The 15,337-nt window shown below is 35.9% G+C and overlaps 1 protein-coding gene across 10 annotated transcripts in view; it reads right to left on the bottom strand.

Annotated features, from left to right (window-relative positions):
• Positions 1–793: 793 nt before the first annotated feature.
• Positions 794–15,337, bottom strand: part of TMEM232 (transmembrane protein 232) — a 293,389-nt gene continuing 278,845 nt past the window's right edge. For 8 of the 10 annotated variants that reach the window (XM_085014218.1, XM_085014223.1, XM_005661576.4 and 5 more), the window contains 2 exons: positions 5,221–5,314; positions 794–1,405 (listed from right to left, as the gene is read on the bottom strand). In XM_085014218.1, the coding sequence (XP_084870344.1) occupies positions 1,190–1,405; positions 5,221–5,314 (310 nt within the window). In that variant the 3' untranslated portion in view covers positions 794–1,189. Of the gene's footprint in view, positions 1,406–5,220; positions 5,315–15,337 lie in introns of those variants that run through there. The other 2 variants (XR_014838519.1, XR_014838518.1) reach the window with 2 other exon arrangements.

Here is a 15,337-nt window from a genome sequence, read left to right on the forward strand (position 1 = left end):
AGCAAAAGGGGAACACCCTTGAGTCCTCCTATTTTTCTGCCCTATGTTATTGTCATCTTAAAGAATGATACTGCAAATTCACATAATGTCGTTCACAAACTTGTGGCCTATGTGTCAAATTTAACTCAAAAGTATGTGATTTTTTTTTTTTTTAGAAAAATCAGTTTCCAACATTTTGAAATTTATCAACTTTTATTTTTAAAAAGATGGAGGGCTTCTTTTTAGAAGGCTGGATGCCCCCAACACCACTGGACGCACACTGCAGTGCAGCCAAGTGGTGGGAAGTTTCTTTGGGTAGACTATGTATTCTTTTGCCCCATCACTAATTTATGTTATGTTACCTTTCTGAACTGGAAGTCATTTGAGTTTGACATCCCAATAAAGTTTTTGTCTCTCGAATATCACATCACCAAGTCACCTGTGCAAAAGTGAGCTGTGATTATTTATCTTTTTTAGAAAACGAGTGTAAGGTATCATAAGAACCCCACTCCATTACTCTAACCCATGGATAGAGAGTATCAGAAAAAGTGAAGGGTCAATTTTAAAATGATCCCTGACTTGATGAATCCCTCCAGTAAGTGCAAATACCTTCTAGGACCATACAAATCCATTCTTACCACCTTATCTGCCAAAGCAAACTCACTGTCACTCAGAAGACTCCTTTGGTATCTGTTAAAGATGAATTCACCCTGAGATGACTGGCCTGTCCAGATTTGTCTATATAGAGTAATTTATCGAATTCATGCTTCTGACATATGGTTTGATTTAGCATAGATTGACTATGAAACACAAATTCAAAAAGAGGCCTTACTTCTTTTATTTGTATAACAGTTGTTATAGGAGCATCAGTTGATGTTCACTCCTTTTATTTTTGACTCATTAATAATTTGCAGTTCATTTCCATCTAACAGTCCAATGAGTGTCAATACTCCAAGAATCATCAAGTATGTGTAGGATCACAAGATAGGAGTCAACCAGGAAAAGCTCTAGCCATATTCTTAAAAATATTTAACTAGCAAAATGCTTCACTCAAATATTAAGGGCTAACTGTTAATTTGGGACTAGATAGGACTCTTAAAGAGCCTGCATTAGGGTACAACTCCTTTCTAAGAAATGGCTTACAGTTAATTAAGAATTTTTTTCCTAACTTGTAACTATCTTGGTTTCTTGCATGCAATGAATTTCTGGCTTATAGACCTCGGTTTTGAGGGGTCATTTTCTTTTCTGATGAAATTACTTCAGTCCTAGGAGGAAGCTCATAGGGTTTGGTTTGCTTGTGCAGTTTCTCTTCTCTTCTCTTCATAATTTCTCTGAGGTGCCTTTTCTCCTCTAACTCTTTATTTTTACGTTCTTCGGCCTCACATATTGCGTCTTCATTTTGTCGGATCTTTAGCTCTTCCTGCCACTGTTACAGAGAGAAAGTGTCACTTATATATGATTTTCCATGAAAAAATATATCAATTTAGCTTCTCAAAATGTAGATTCTTATATCCAATTATTTTCTTGGTTTTTCTGATATTCTTCAGGAATTTATAATCTACCATACTAGAAAACTATATAAGCCATTTATAGAAAGTGTACAAGACCCACAAAAACTAAATTCCCTCTTAGCATTTTTAATAATAATGAACCAATAATAATAGGGTTCGAATTTCTATATACCAAAGGAATTTCGTTTTCCCATAAATATTGGTCTTGACATGACTATATGGAAGCTGAAAATGAAAAAGCAAGCCAAAGCAAAACAAAAGAAAAATATATTAAAATGAACGGCAAAAAAGAAGGATAGTAGTTGTTACCTGAGAGGCTGGAAATGAAGTTACTGGGAACTCCAAAAAAATAAAATAAAAGTCCTTTTGATATTTCAAAAAAAATGAAATTAATAGGAAGACAAAGGCTGACGTGCAAGAGACCAGTACAAATATTTCATAGGAATACATCTCAATTGAACATGTTAATTCATAACAATAATAGCATTCTCTGGAGGCGAGAGTGCTGGGAATAAGTAGTTGGAAGTAATGAGGGCAAATCCAGCAAACATAATCATGGGGACCCCTTTCTCGCCCCTTCTAATATCTTTACTGAGGGACATGGCAAAAAAAGAAGAAAAAATCACCTCTTCAGGCCAGGTAAAAAGTTCAGGGCAGAATGACCTCTAGCATGAAATATTAAAAATTTCTAAAGATACAACCTGCATTGTTCATTCTGTCACCCTTAGCCCGTGCACTTCCCAAGGACTAGACAATTCTTAAAAACCTACCAATTAACTTGTAAATTACTACATACCAGTGCTGTGAATCATGACTGTTATTTGTCATCTGGAATATACAGATACTCATAAGCAGACCTAAACTTCAGCATCCACAACACATCACTCAGCTTTCCAAAGGCAAATATATATTTTTTAATGTCAATGTACTCAGATTAAATATTAAATAAAAATCATGATTTTTAAATTTCCAGTTAAACTTTACAGAGATATGAAATAAGAGAGTTACCTGCATTTATCTTTAGACTGTTTTTACACACAGTTATTATTCACCTAAGTTTCACTTCTCAGAGGCCATTTTTACATCAAATATCTGGAAAATTGAGGAAGAACATTCCAGCACAGGCTGAAATTCATGCCTTGCCTTAGTCTACAAATTCCACGATACCTATCTATGACATATAATTTTCTCTCATATAATAAATAATACCACTTGTTTGACAAAACTACCAATTTTATGATATAGCATAAAAGTAGTAGTTCGTATAGTAAGGACGGGATCTATAAACAAAGACAACTAATGTACCCTGTATGAGAGATCTCAGTGTACCTCATGACTTTGTATAAAAAATCAAGAGAGGATGAATTCTTAAGAACTCCCAGTAAAACAGAATTCTTTGGTTTCCTAAACCACAAGTATAAAAGCAGTAATTGGGTATCATATTGCTCATGACCACTAGGCATCTGTTTTGTTTTTTTCCTCCTTTGTGGGAACTTGGCATGGCTAGAATTCACCATAACGTTATGATCCTTCTTTTTGTTAACTCCTCCCCCAAATGTAAACTTTTCTTGCCCAATTTTTTTCTCTGTTGACTATGACAGATTCCATTTGGACAATGAATTGTCTTTTCTTTTATTTCCCATTATTACCATCAATTGTGGCAGCTGGGAGGATGCAAATATGCTTGAAGTTGATGGGAAAGAGAAGCATAACATGGCTTCATTCAGCCCATTCACTCAGGGATTCAGTCATCACTCTATGGAATACGAGGCAGTGTACAAGGCACCTTAATATCAGCTGAACAATTAGTTATCTGCCCTATTCCTTGCCTTTTCAGGGACACTTGATAAAACTCAATTGACTTATTCTTAGCATAACAAATTAAAGCTGTAACTGAGTGGTTTTGGTTTTTGTCAGTTCTACAGATTCTTCCTTCCTTCCCCCATTAAGGTTAGGAAATTATAAACCAAGAAATTGAGCAACTATGAAGAACTGGCAAGAAAAGTGGATCTGGAGTCCAGAGATCTGGTTTTGTGTGTAGACTCAGTCATTTACTAACTTTAAAACCTTGGGCAATTAACTGAATTGTAAATCTACATTCTTCTTATTGGTAAATGCTTTACAGAGTTGTAAGGATTAGATTAACTATTTAAGAGTATTTTGTAAAGTAAGATGTAAGTACAAAGCACTCTAGCTATAGGCTATCTCAGAGGAAATGGTATACACGTGAATACTTTTAAAATGTGATAATAAGAGAGATTTCCAAAAACCTTCCCAAATCAATACTACCAAACTACTAATTATTTGGTTAGGCTAGTCACAGATCTAACAATCTGGATCCTATCTTTTTTCAAACATACTTTCAGAAAGGATTCCTTTACCCATCGGATATAACCAGATTGATGGCAGTGACCTCTTAGAGAAAGGAAAAGATAATGGTTTTTTTGTTTGTTTTGTTTTGTTTTTAAGATAATGGTTTTTTAGGAGCCATTTCCCAGCCTCCTCTCTCTCATTCAAAACAACGTCCTCTGTGTCTTTAGGCTGATGTGTTTAATCACAAAATGATTAGTCTTTCAAATCTTTCAAGGGTAAAGAATAAGTCAAAAGGTTTTTGTTTTATTAAAACTATCCTATACATGTTGATAAACACTGGCCACCCGCTATATTTTGTAATCTAGTCTAGATAATTTAGTTGCAGTGAATAATAAAATGTTGCTGCGATTTAGGAACCATTAGGAATTTTTGATAATGCCCTATACATATGATATATTGGTTTAACATAAATTTTATTAGTGAATAAAATAACAATAGTATAACTCCCATTTTGTGATTCCAGGATATTATTCAGATTCCAACCCCAATACTGTGGCCACTGCCAGAGCGGCCTAAATATTAACTATGTGATAAATAACTACTTAATGGAATCAATAAATGAAATAATCACTTATCCTTTCTCAAAACATCACTAATTAAAGGGAACAAAAAATTTAATCATGGGAATATAAACACAATCTGATAATGCTGAACTGGTGATAAAATTAATATAAAATATTCTTCATGTTATTGAATCTACACTATATTCAAAGAAAAAAACAAAAAATAAGTGCTCTCTCCTACCTTCAACTCTTAAAAAGAAGTCATGAAATGATTTGGCAAGAAATCATTGAGTAAATACAGCTCAATGGATTAAAATATGTTAAGTAAATGGCCTTGTATTGCCACTGCTTGTTTAACTCATACCAAGAACAAAATCATTGACTAAATATAGGTCAGTGGATTAAAATATGTTTAAGTAAATGGTCTTTATTGCCACTGTTTAACTCATACCAAGTACAAAATGATTAAAGTCTTTCTAATATTTCAGGGGTAAAGAATGGTCACTGAAAATTGAATCAAAAGATTTTTGTTCTATTATTAAAACTACACACTGCAAAAGAAATCAGTGTTACATGTTCAGTATAAGATTTTTGCCACAAAAAATTATTAATTTAGGAAACAGGATAAGGCTAATATTTTACAAATGACAGAAAGCCAAATTTTGTGTAACCCAATAAAGGCGCTGAGGTATATAGATAATATAGTGAGATATAATTCAGTTTGGGAAATCTCAATCATGGCTCTACTTTTGAGTTCCATGTATTAATGTTTTCATCTCAGAATGACACTTTCGGACTCAAAATGCCTTCAAAGAACAAAACTTTTGCTGCTAGTTTAAGAAAGTCAGTCTTACGTGATGGTCAATGATTCTTGCCAACTCTTTATCCACCTTGGTGAAAAAATCTGGATGTGGAAACAAGGGACGTTCTGGCAAAGAAGAGTGTTTCCTTTAAAAGAGCACAAGAACAGAGCCAATGTTAGGTAGAGATATTCTTCCTCCCCAGAATATATAGATTTGCAAATCATTGTTATTAAGCATTTTGATTCTATATTGTTAATGTGAAAAACTTACTCTGTGTAGACGACTACATATTAGCTTTCAGTTTCTGTGAGACATTTTGAGTTACTAAAACTGACATTTTTGAGGGAAGGGCATGACATATAGAATGAGAACTAGAAAATAATACAAAGGTGATCTTCTCGAAGATATAGCTATTACAGCTGGTCAGCAGCAAATGAGATGCTAGGATATGAAAGGCTAGAGGAAGCTTGAAGTATACTATGCCCACTGGGGTCACTGCCACACACAGCCCCAGGACCCTGAAAGGTGTGCTGGAATATGGTTTTGAAGGAAAGACAGCAGGTTTAAAGGAGAAGCTCTTAGGAAAGAGCCTAAGGATAGATATAGCTGGGGAGAATTTCCATATTCAAAAAAAACCTGATTAGTTTTTAATGCATAATGTCTAATACACATTTTTTCAAGCTGCTTCCTATACCCTATTTGACATCCTATGCTTCTTATATCACTACATCTTCTTGCTTGATGCCTCACTAAACACTTCCCAAATCCTTCCATTTAGCTTCATCTCTACCATCATTTTCCTAATCCCAAACCATTACCTCTTACCCTGGACTAAGGCCTCCTCCTTTATAACCCCTGCATCCACCATGCCTTACTTGTTTTCTCATCTCTACAGTGTAGCCAAAAAAAATTTCTTTTTCAAAATACAAATTGGATCATGTCAATCCCCTGCTTCAAACTCTTCAATAATTCTCCCTTAACTTTAGGATTAAGATTATATATGTTGTTGAGGAAGCATGATGTCAACTGTGCATTTCTTTAAGTGGCTTTCATGGCTTCTCCACACTGACTTCTCTCTCCCTTCTTGGCCCAGGTCTACACATTCCTAACACATGGAGTTTCTTGCAGTTGCCATAATGTGCCTTGCTCCACCTGACTACTATTTGTTTGCACGTGCTGTCGCCCCTTTCTCCAATGTCCTCTGCCTCTCCCTCTCTATATGTAGAGATGGTTAATGCCTACTTATCCTTTAGTTTCTCAGTCAAGCCCACTACCATAGCTCTCAATCTACCATGGGCCTTTCCTTCATCACACTTACCTCAGTTGTAACTTTACATTTATGTGTACCTGTATGAGTTTTGTCTTCCTGTCTAGAATATGAGCTGAATGATGGTAGAGACTTGTATTTGTTTGCTTATCCTTGTCTCTGCAGTACCCAACACAGGGCCACTAGACAGTGAATGAATGTTTGTTTGTTTGGGGAATTATTGGGTGAATAACTGAAAGCTGTGATGTACTTTAATCCCCTTTATATTCCAGGCCATCAATAAGAGTCTGTAACCCCACATGCTTATGTCACTAGAGCAGTGTCTAATATAGCACAAGGATGACAATCTCAGGAGATAAGCCATAGAGTGGAGCTAAGAGCAGGGATTCAAAGGAAAACAACTCAAGTGACAAGTGACCAGGGAAAATATATGGCGCCCTCTCCTAACCTATAAGATTCATAAGTTTTGTGGGGCAGAAGAGCAATGAACTTCCCACTGTATGTAGAATAGGAGCCCTAGCCCTGCTTTTAAAATATTAAAGGAAAATATGATTCTAGAATGCTGGGGAATTAGAGGACAGCTGGGGGCCAAGACCTGAGTTAATTATATTCATTCAACAAAATTTGGGCACTTCTGATCTTCAAAAAATCGTGCTAAATGCTGTGAAAAGATAAATGCGATAGAACTTTTATTTATTTATTTATTTTTGTTTTTGTTTTTTGCCTTTTCTAGGGCCGCACCCTTGGCATATGAAGGTTCCCAGGCTAGGGGTCTAATTGAAGCTGTAGCCACCAGCCTCTGCCTCAGCCACAGCAACTCCAGATCCGAGCTACATCTGTGAACTACACCACAGCTCACAGCAACGCCAGATCCTTAACCCACTGAGGAAGGCCAGGGATCAAACCTGCAACTTCATGGTTCCTCGTCAGATTCATTAACCACTGAGCCACGACGGGAACTCCCAATAGAACTTTTAAATTAGTTAAAGGTTAAAGGTGTTCAAGCAAGGTACCTCAAATTCCTTCTTGAATTATAAAAGTTTAAAGAAATGTATAATAATATAAATAATATTAGCAAGCCTTTAAAATGGGAACATTAGATGGATATGATTGTGCATCTTGGATTTCTAGTTATCGCAATTGAATAATTTGTACTAGAATAGTACATAAATAACTATAATATGAGACAATACAACATAGGACAATGTGAGATATAAGAGAGTTAAATATTCAATGACATAAACAGATAAATGTAGTAAGATAGTTAAGAAACAGGTTCTGGACTCTGATCTCTTAAAGTTTTATCCTACGAGTTAGTATTATTTAATCAAACTGTTCCACAGTGTCTCTATTTTTAATACAAAGAAAAATGCTTTCCTTTTTATGTTTTTATAATACTAAAATAGGATAAAAGAGAGTTCCCTGGTGGCCTAGTGTTGTCACTGCTGTGCTGTGGGTTCAGTCCCTGGCCTGGGGACTTCCACATTCTGTGAGCATGGCCGAAAAAAGGGGGGGATAAGACATAAAGCATGCTTGATGGAGTGAATACTACACCAATTTCAGCCATACTATCCTTCCTTGACATTATCATTATTTAAAAATCCAGAGGAATAAACCATGGCTTTTTGGTGGTTCTGAAATAGAAGAAAAGAAAAAATTAAGAGAGAATGGAATGGAAGACAAAACAATTAAGATGAGGCTTAAATGAGGTATTCAATTCTAATGTTTGGAATTAAATGGGAAATAGAGAAAAAACTTTCTGGAAAGAAGATGTATTACAATCCTAGGTCTGCCTTACCAAATTATGACAAATTGGTAGGCTTTAAAAAAAAAAAAAAGAAAAACAGAAATCCAGAGAGTTCCTGTTGTGGCTCAGCAGAAACGAATCTGACTAGTATCCTTGAGGATGCAGGCTCCCTGGCTTCGCTCATCGGTTTAACAATCCAACATTCCTGTGAGCTGTGGTATAGGTCGCAGATGTGGCTCGGATCTGGTGTTGCTATGGCTGTTGTTAGGCCAGCAACTACAGCTCTGGGAACCTCCATATGTGCTGGGCGCGGCCCTAAAAAGACAAACAAACAAAAAAACGAAATCCATTATCTCATTGTACTAAAGTCCTCAATCAAGGTGGTGGCAGGGATAGTTCCTCTGAAGGCTCAGGGGAGCATGAAGTCCAGGCCTCTCTTCATTCCTAGTGGCTTTCAGAAATCCTTAGCATTTCGTGGCTCATAGACACATTGCTCCTGTCTCTGTCTCTGTGTTCACATGCCTTCTCCTTCTGTGTCTCTATATGTCTTCTTCTTTTCTGTCTCACATAAGGACACAAGAACACTGTGCACTTAAGGCTCACATAAGACCAAGAGAGCTTTAACTTTTCCTAAAGCTAAAGCTGGACTAAAGCTTCAACAGGCTTCTTCCTGACTCTAGGCCCCTGATCTCCCTTTTCCTAGAGCATTTATTTAGAAAACCTGCAGTTATAAATTAGTTCTCTTCTTCAGCCTTTTTACAGTTTTTTGAATCCAGAAACACCTTTCTCCAGAACCTGAGAGCCATCAAGATAGTGCTCCTCTCTTCCAGTCTCTGTGGGAGAGTAGGGCTCTGACTCAGGTGACAGGAAACACAGATGACCTCATTACACTGACCAGCCTCTCCTCTAACATCTCCCAGTAATTTTCCACTAGCTCACTGCAGCATCAAAAAATCCTCCTGTTGTTTGTTTCAGGGGAGTTAAATTGTATCTCTCTCCCCTACTGCAAGACTTGAAGTCTTCTCTGCCTATTTAATTTGTCCAGTGTAATTCCTCTTTGAAACGACCTAATTCAAGATGATATCATCTTGAAATCCTTATCTTAGTTACCTACATAAAGTCACATTGACAAGTACAGGGGCCTAGAACTTGGACATATCTTTTGGAGGACACAATTCTACCTACTACAGATGACAAAGCAGGAGCAAAAATTCAGATGAAGAAAACAAAGGACTCGTGTAGAGAGAAGTATATAGACTGAGAATAATGGGACATTGAGAACATTTAGGTGAAAGTAGGTGACTCATTTATTCACGCATTCATCATTTACTGAAGACGAAATGTTGTTACAAGGACAGAGAAGAAAAAGATTTTTTTTTCTTTTAACTTAGATACTGCAGTCCAGAAATTCAAAGTTTACCTGGGAGGGAGACATGTAAACAGATATTTACAGTATACTAGACAAACTGCTGTAAAATAGTAAAATAGGATTCTGTGGAGGGCAAAGGTGGAAGGTGGCATCAATTAACTTAGTCCTAACTTAGAGTGAGCGAAAGAATATTTTCTGAATGAGTTATGCATGGTTGTTCCAATAGGATGATTATGGATTGAAAAAAAGATGCCTTTGAGTTATGTTCAGTTTTTAAAAAATATATCAGGGATAAGACAGGTACAGAGATATTTACAAAAAGACAAAAAACCCAAACACCAAAAAAATGGAAAAATACCATTATTAATACAGAGTTATGGTTTGTCATGTCCCCAAGCTCTTCTGAGGACATAAAGTATGGAATGAGCATCCCTTTAGAACACACACCCCAGGACCATGTGGATGCCTGTGCATCCAGCCTCTTTAATCCTGCATTTCACACTCTGATCCAATCTACTCAGCAGGTAAAATACCACTTTTATCTCTGGCAGACTATAATAATCCTTGCAATTACCAAACAAGGGGAAGACGCTGTATTATTTAAACAAATCATAGAACTAGACAAACCACTGCAAACCTTGTTAGAAATTGAATGACTTGACTCCTTATCTCACTTTTTTCTTAGAGAAATTGAACACCTATGAACTCAATAGTCAGCATTTTCTCTAGAATACTTTTCATTTTTGAGGTTCAGTATGGATCTATGATCCTCAGAAATGTCCTAGACATATGACCTTTCACTGATTCCAAACTTAACTTGTTCCAAATAGTTATATACTTTTTCCCTTTGGGAAATTTGAAAATTTCATTATTTGGTTACTAGAATACTCTCTTTAACCAACTTCCTCCCTCAAAGACTTTAGTTCCACCCAAGATTTTTATTTTTATTCCAGCTTTATTGGGATATAATTGACATAAAACATTGTATAAGTTTAAAGTTACAGCATTATAATTGATTTTTGTTTTTTTATGGCCACACCCACAGCATGTGGAAGTCTATTTCTCTTTCATAAATAAGTTCATTTGTGTCATTTAGATTCTACATATAATATTTGTCTCTTTCTGTCTGGATGACTTCACTTTGTATAATCTCTAGATCCATCCATGTTGCTGCAAATGGCATTATGTCATTCTTTTTTTTTTTTTATTTTCCCACTGTACAGCAAGGGGGTCAGGTTATCCTTACATGTATACATTACAATTACATTTTTTCCCCCACCCTTTGTTCTGTTGCAACATGAGTATCTAGACATAGTTCTCAATGCTATTCAGCAGGATCTCCTTGTAAATCTATTCTAAGTTGTGTCTGATAGGCCCAAGCTCCCGATCCTTCCCACTCCCTCCCCCTCCCATCAGGCAGCCACAAGTCTCTTCTCCAAGTCCATGATTTTCTTTTCTGAGGAGATGTTCATTCTTTTTTATGGCCAACCAATATTCCATTATATACATATGCACTATATATTATATATATACACACACACACACATACATACACACACACCATATCTTCTTTATTCATCTCCCAATGGACACTTAGGTTGCATCCATATCTTGGCTACTATAAACAATGCTGCTATGAACACTGGGATGCATGTATCTTTTCAAATTATGGTTTTCTCCACATATACACCCAGGAATGGGATTGTAGGATCATATGGTAGTTCTATTTTTAAGTTTACCAGGAACCTCCATATTGTTCTCCATGGCAGCTATATCAATTTGCATTCCTATCATCAGTATAGGAGGGTTCCTTTTTCTCCACACCCTCTTCAGCATTTATTGTTTGTAGAATTTTTAATGGTGGCCATTCAGATCAGTGTACCTCACTGTAGTTTTGATTTGCATTTCTCTAATAATAAGTGATGTTGAGCATTTTTTCATGTACTTTTTGGCTGTCTACATGTCTTGTTTGGAGAAATATCTTTTTAGATCTTCTGACTACTTCTTGATAGGACTGTTTATTTGTTTGATATTGAGCTGTATGAGCTGTTTGTGTATTTTGGAGATCAATCCCGTCAGTTTAATCATTTGCAAATATTTTCTCCCATTCTATAGGATGCCCTTTTGTTTTGTTTATGGTTTTCTATGCTATGGAAAAGCTTTTAAGTTTAATTAGGTCCCACTTGTTTATTTCTATTTCTCTAGGATATGGATCCAAAAAGATATTTCTGAGATTTATATCAAAGAATGTTCTACCTATGTTTTCCTTGAGATTTTTATCATAGCTGGTCTTCCATTTAGGTCTTTAATCCATTTTGAGTTTATTTTTCTGTGTGGTTTTAGAGAATATTCTAATTTCATTCTTTTACATGGAGCACTCCAGGTTTCCCAGGACCATTTATTAAAGAGACTGTCTTTTCTCCATTGTATATTCTTGCCTTCTTTGTTGTATATTAATTGGCCACTGGTGCATGGATGTTTTTCTGGGCTTTCTCTCCTGTTCCATTGATCTATGTGTCTGTTTTTGTTTCACTACCATACTATTTTTATGACTGTAACCTAGTAGTATAGTCTGAAGTCAGAGAGCCTGATTGCTCCAGCTCCATTCTTCTTTCTTAAGATTGCTTTGGCTATTTGGGGTATTTTGTGTTTCCATACAAATTTTAAAAATTTTTGTTCAAGTTCCTTGAAAAATGCCCTTGGCAGTTGATAGGGATTGTACTGAATCTGTAGATTGCCTTGGATAGATTAATCATTTTGCCAGCACTGATTCTTTCAATTCAAGAACACATTTTATCTTTCCATCTGTTTGTCATCTTTGATTTCTTTCAACAGCATCTTACAGTTTTCAGAGTATAGGTTTTGCCTCCTTAGGTTTATTCTTAGATATTTTATTCTTCTTGATGTGATGGTAAATTAAGTTCTTAATTTCTCTTTCTGATATTTTATTAGTGTATAGAAATGCGACAGGTTTCTGGAGTTCCCACTGTAGCAGTTAGTGAACTCAACTAGCATCCATCAGGATGCGGGTTTGATTGCTAGCCTTGCTCAGTGGGTTAAGGATCCACCGTTGCCATGAGCTGTGGCATAGGTTGCAGACGCAGCTAGGATCTGGCATTTCCATGGCTCTGGAGTAGACCAGTGTCTACAGTTCTGATTGGACCCCTAGCCTGGGAACCTCCATGTGCCACAGGTGTGGCCCTAAACAACAACAGCAAAAAAAAGTGCAACAGATTTCTACTTATTAATTTTGTATCCTGCGAATTTACCACATTCATTGATGAGTTCTAATAGTTTTCTGGTACTGTCTTAGGATTTCTCTGTATATTATCATGTCATCTGCAAACAGTAACAGGTTTTTTTCCTTTCATTTCTTTTTCTTCTCTGATTGCTCTGGCTAGAATGTCCAATTCTATGTTGAATAAAAGTGGCAAGAGTGTACATTCTTGTCTTGTTCTTGATCAAAGAGGAAATATATATTCAGCATTTCACCATTGAGTATGATGTTAGCTGTGGGTTTGTCATGTATGAGCTTTAATATGTTGAAGTATGCTCCCTCTTTGCCCATTTTTAGAAGAGTTTGTATCAAAATGGATGTTTAAATTTGTCAAAAGCTTTTTCAGTATCTATTGAGATGATCATATGGTTTCTATTCTTAATTTGTTAATGTGGTACATCACATTGACTTGCAGATACAGATAAATCCTGAATCTCTGGGATAAATCCCATTTAATCATGGTCCTGATTCTTTTAATGTATTGTTGGATTCAGTTTGCATATATATATATGGATTTTTGCATCTGTGTTTGTCAATGATATTGGCCTGTAATTTTTTTTTTTTTTTTTTTTTGGTAATAACTGTGGTTTTAGTATCAGGGTGATGCTGGCTTCATAGAATGAGTTTAGAAGTGTTCCTTCTTCTCCTTTAAATAGTGTGGTAAAGATAGGTATTAACTCTTCTCTAAATGTTTGGCAGAATTCACCTATGAAGCCATCTGGTCCTAGATTTTATTTATTTTATTATTACTGATTCAATTTCATTAAAGGTAATTTGTCTGTTTGTATTCTGTAATTTTACCTTGTGCAGTCTTGGGAGATTGTACCTAAGTGTCTGTCAAGATGGTCCATTTTGTTGGTCCACAGTTGTTCATAGCAGGCTTTTATCATCTTTTGTTTATTTGGGGTGTTGACTGTAGCCTTTTTCATTTCTGATTTTATTTATTTTGGCCCTCTCCCTTTTTTTCTTGATGAGTTTGGTTAAAGGTTTATGAATTTTATCTTTTCAAAGAACCAGCTTTTAGCTTCATTAATTTTCTCTATTTTTTAAGTCCCTACTTCATTTATTTCTTATCTAGTCTTTATGATTGCTTTCCTTCTACTACCCTAGGCTTTCTTTGTTCTTTTCTCTAGTTCATATTTAGGTATAAAGTTGTTTGTTTGAGGTTTTTCTTGTTTCCTGGGGTAGGCTTGTATTGCTATGAACTTTCCTCTTAGAATTGCTTTTGCTTTGCCCCATAGGTTTTAAATTATCATGTTTTCATTTTCACTTGTTCCTAGACATTTGATTTTCTCTTTGATTTCTTCAGTGATCCATTGATTGTTTAGTAGCATATTGTTTAGCCTCCATGTATTTGTGTTTTTTTGAAGTTTTTTTCTTATAATTGATTTCTTTTCTCATAGTGTTGTGGTCAGAAAAGATGCTTGATATCATTTTAAACTTCTTAAATTTACTGAGGCTTATTTTGTGGCCTAGCATGTAATCTACCTGCATTTGAAAAGAATGTGTATTCTGCTGCTTTATGATTATATATATATATATATATATATATAAAATCAATTAAGTTCATCTGCTATAATGTGTCCCTATGCCTATGTCTCCTTATTGATTTTATTTCCAGATAATCTGTCCATTTATCTAAGTGGGGTGTCAAAGTGCTGTGCTATTACCATATTAGTATTGATTTCTCCCTTTATATGTGTGAATATTTGCTTTATGTATTTAGGTGCTCCTTTGTTGGGCAGTGCATGTATGTTTAGAATTGTTGTATGTTCTTCATGGACTGACCCCTTGATTACAATGTAGTGTTCTTCTTTGTCTCTTGTAACAAACTTTTATTTTAAGGTCTATTTTGCCTGGTATAATTACTGCTACCCCAGTTTTCTTTTGATTACCATTTGCATGGAATACAATTTTCCTTTGCCTCTCTTTCAGTCTGTGTGTGCCATGAAATGAGTCTTGTGTCCACAGAATATATACAGGGCTTATTTTATAACCATTCAGCCTCTATATGTCTTTCAATTAGAGCATTTAGTCCATTTCCATTTAAGGTAATTATTGTTATGTATGTTCATATTATATTTTTTTTATTGTTTCGGGGTTCTTTTTTTAGGTCTTCTTTTTCCTTTTTTTTCTTACATTGTGATTTTCTTTTGTCTGAAATATGCCACTTGGTAGGTCAGGTTAGTCTAGAGGCTAGAGCAGGCTTGTGGAAGGCAAAGCCAGGGTCCAGGGGATTCTGGTGCCTGTCCCCTGGTGGGTGGATCTGGATCCTGGGCCCTATGGTAGGCAGGGCCATGTCCAGAGGTGACAGTGAGCTTCCAAGATCTTAAGGATGCCTGTCTGCTGATGGTTAGGAGTGTTCCACCAAGTGAGTTTCTTGGCCTGAAATGTTCCAGCACTGTGGGTTGGGGTGAGGTATTGGTGCTAATGAACCAGCAGAAGAATCCTACAATGGTGTCCACTAGCACTAGTGTCCACAGGGTAGAAAGTTCTCCCAAGAATGGC

This window comes from Sus scrofa, chromosome 2, assembly GCF_054392235.1.
Source record: "Sus scrofa isolate SSC_HxYL_T2T_F1_AM1 chromosome 2, Sscrofa_HxYL_maternal_Yorkshire_Landrace_v2.0, whole genome shotgun sequence".
NCBI classification, from domain to species: Eukaryota; Metazoa; Chordata; class Mammalia; order Artiodactyla; family Suidae; genus Sus; species Sus scrofa.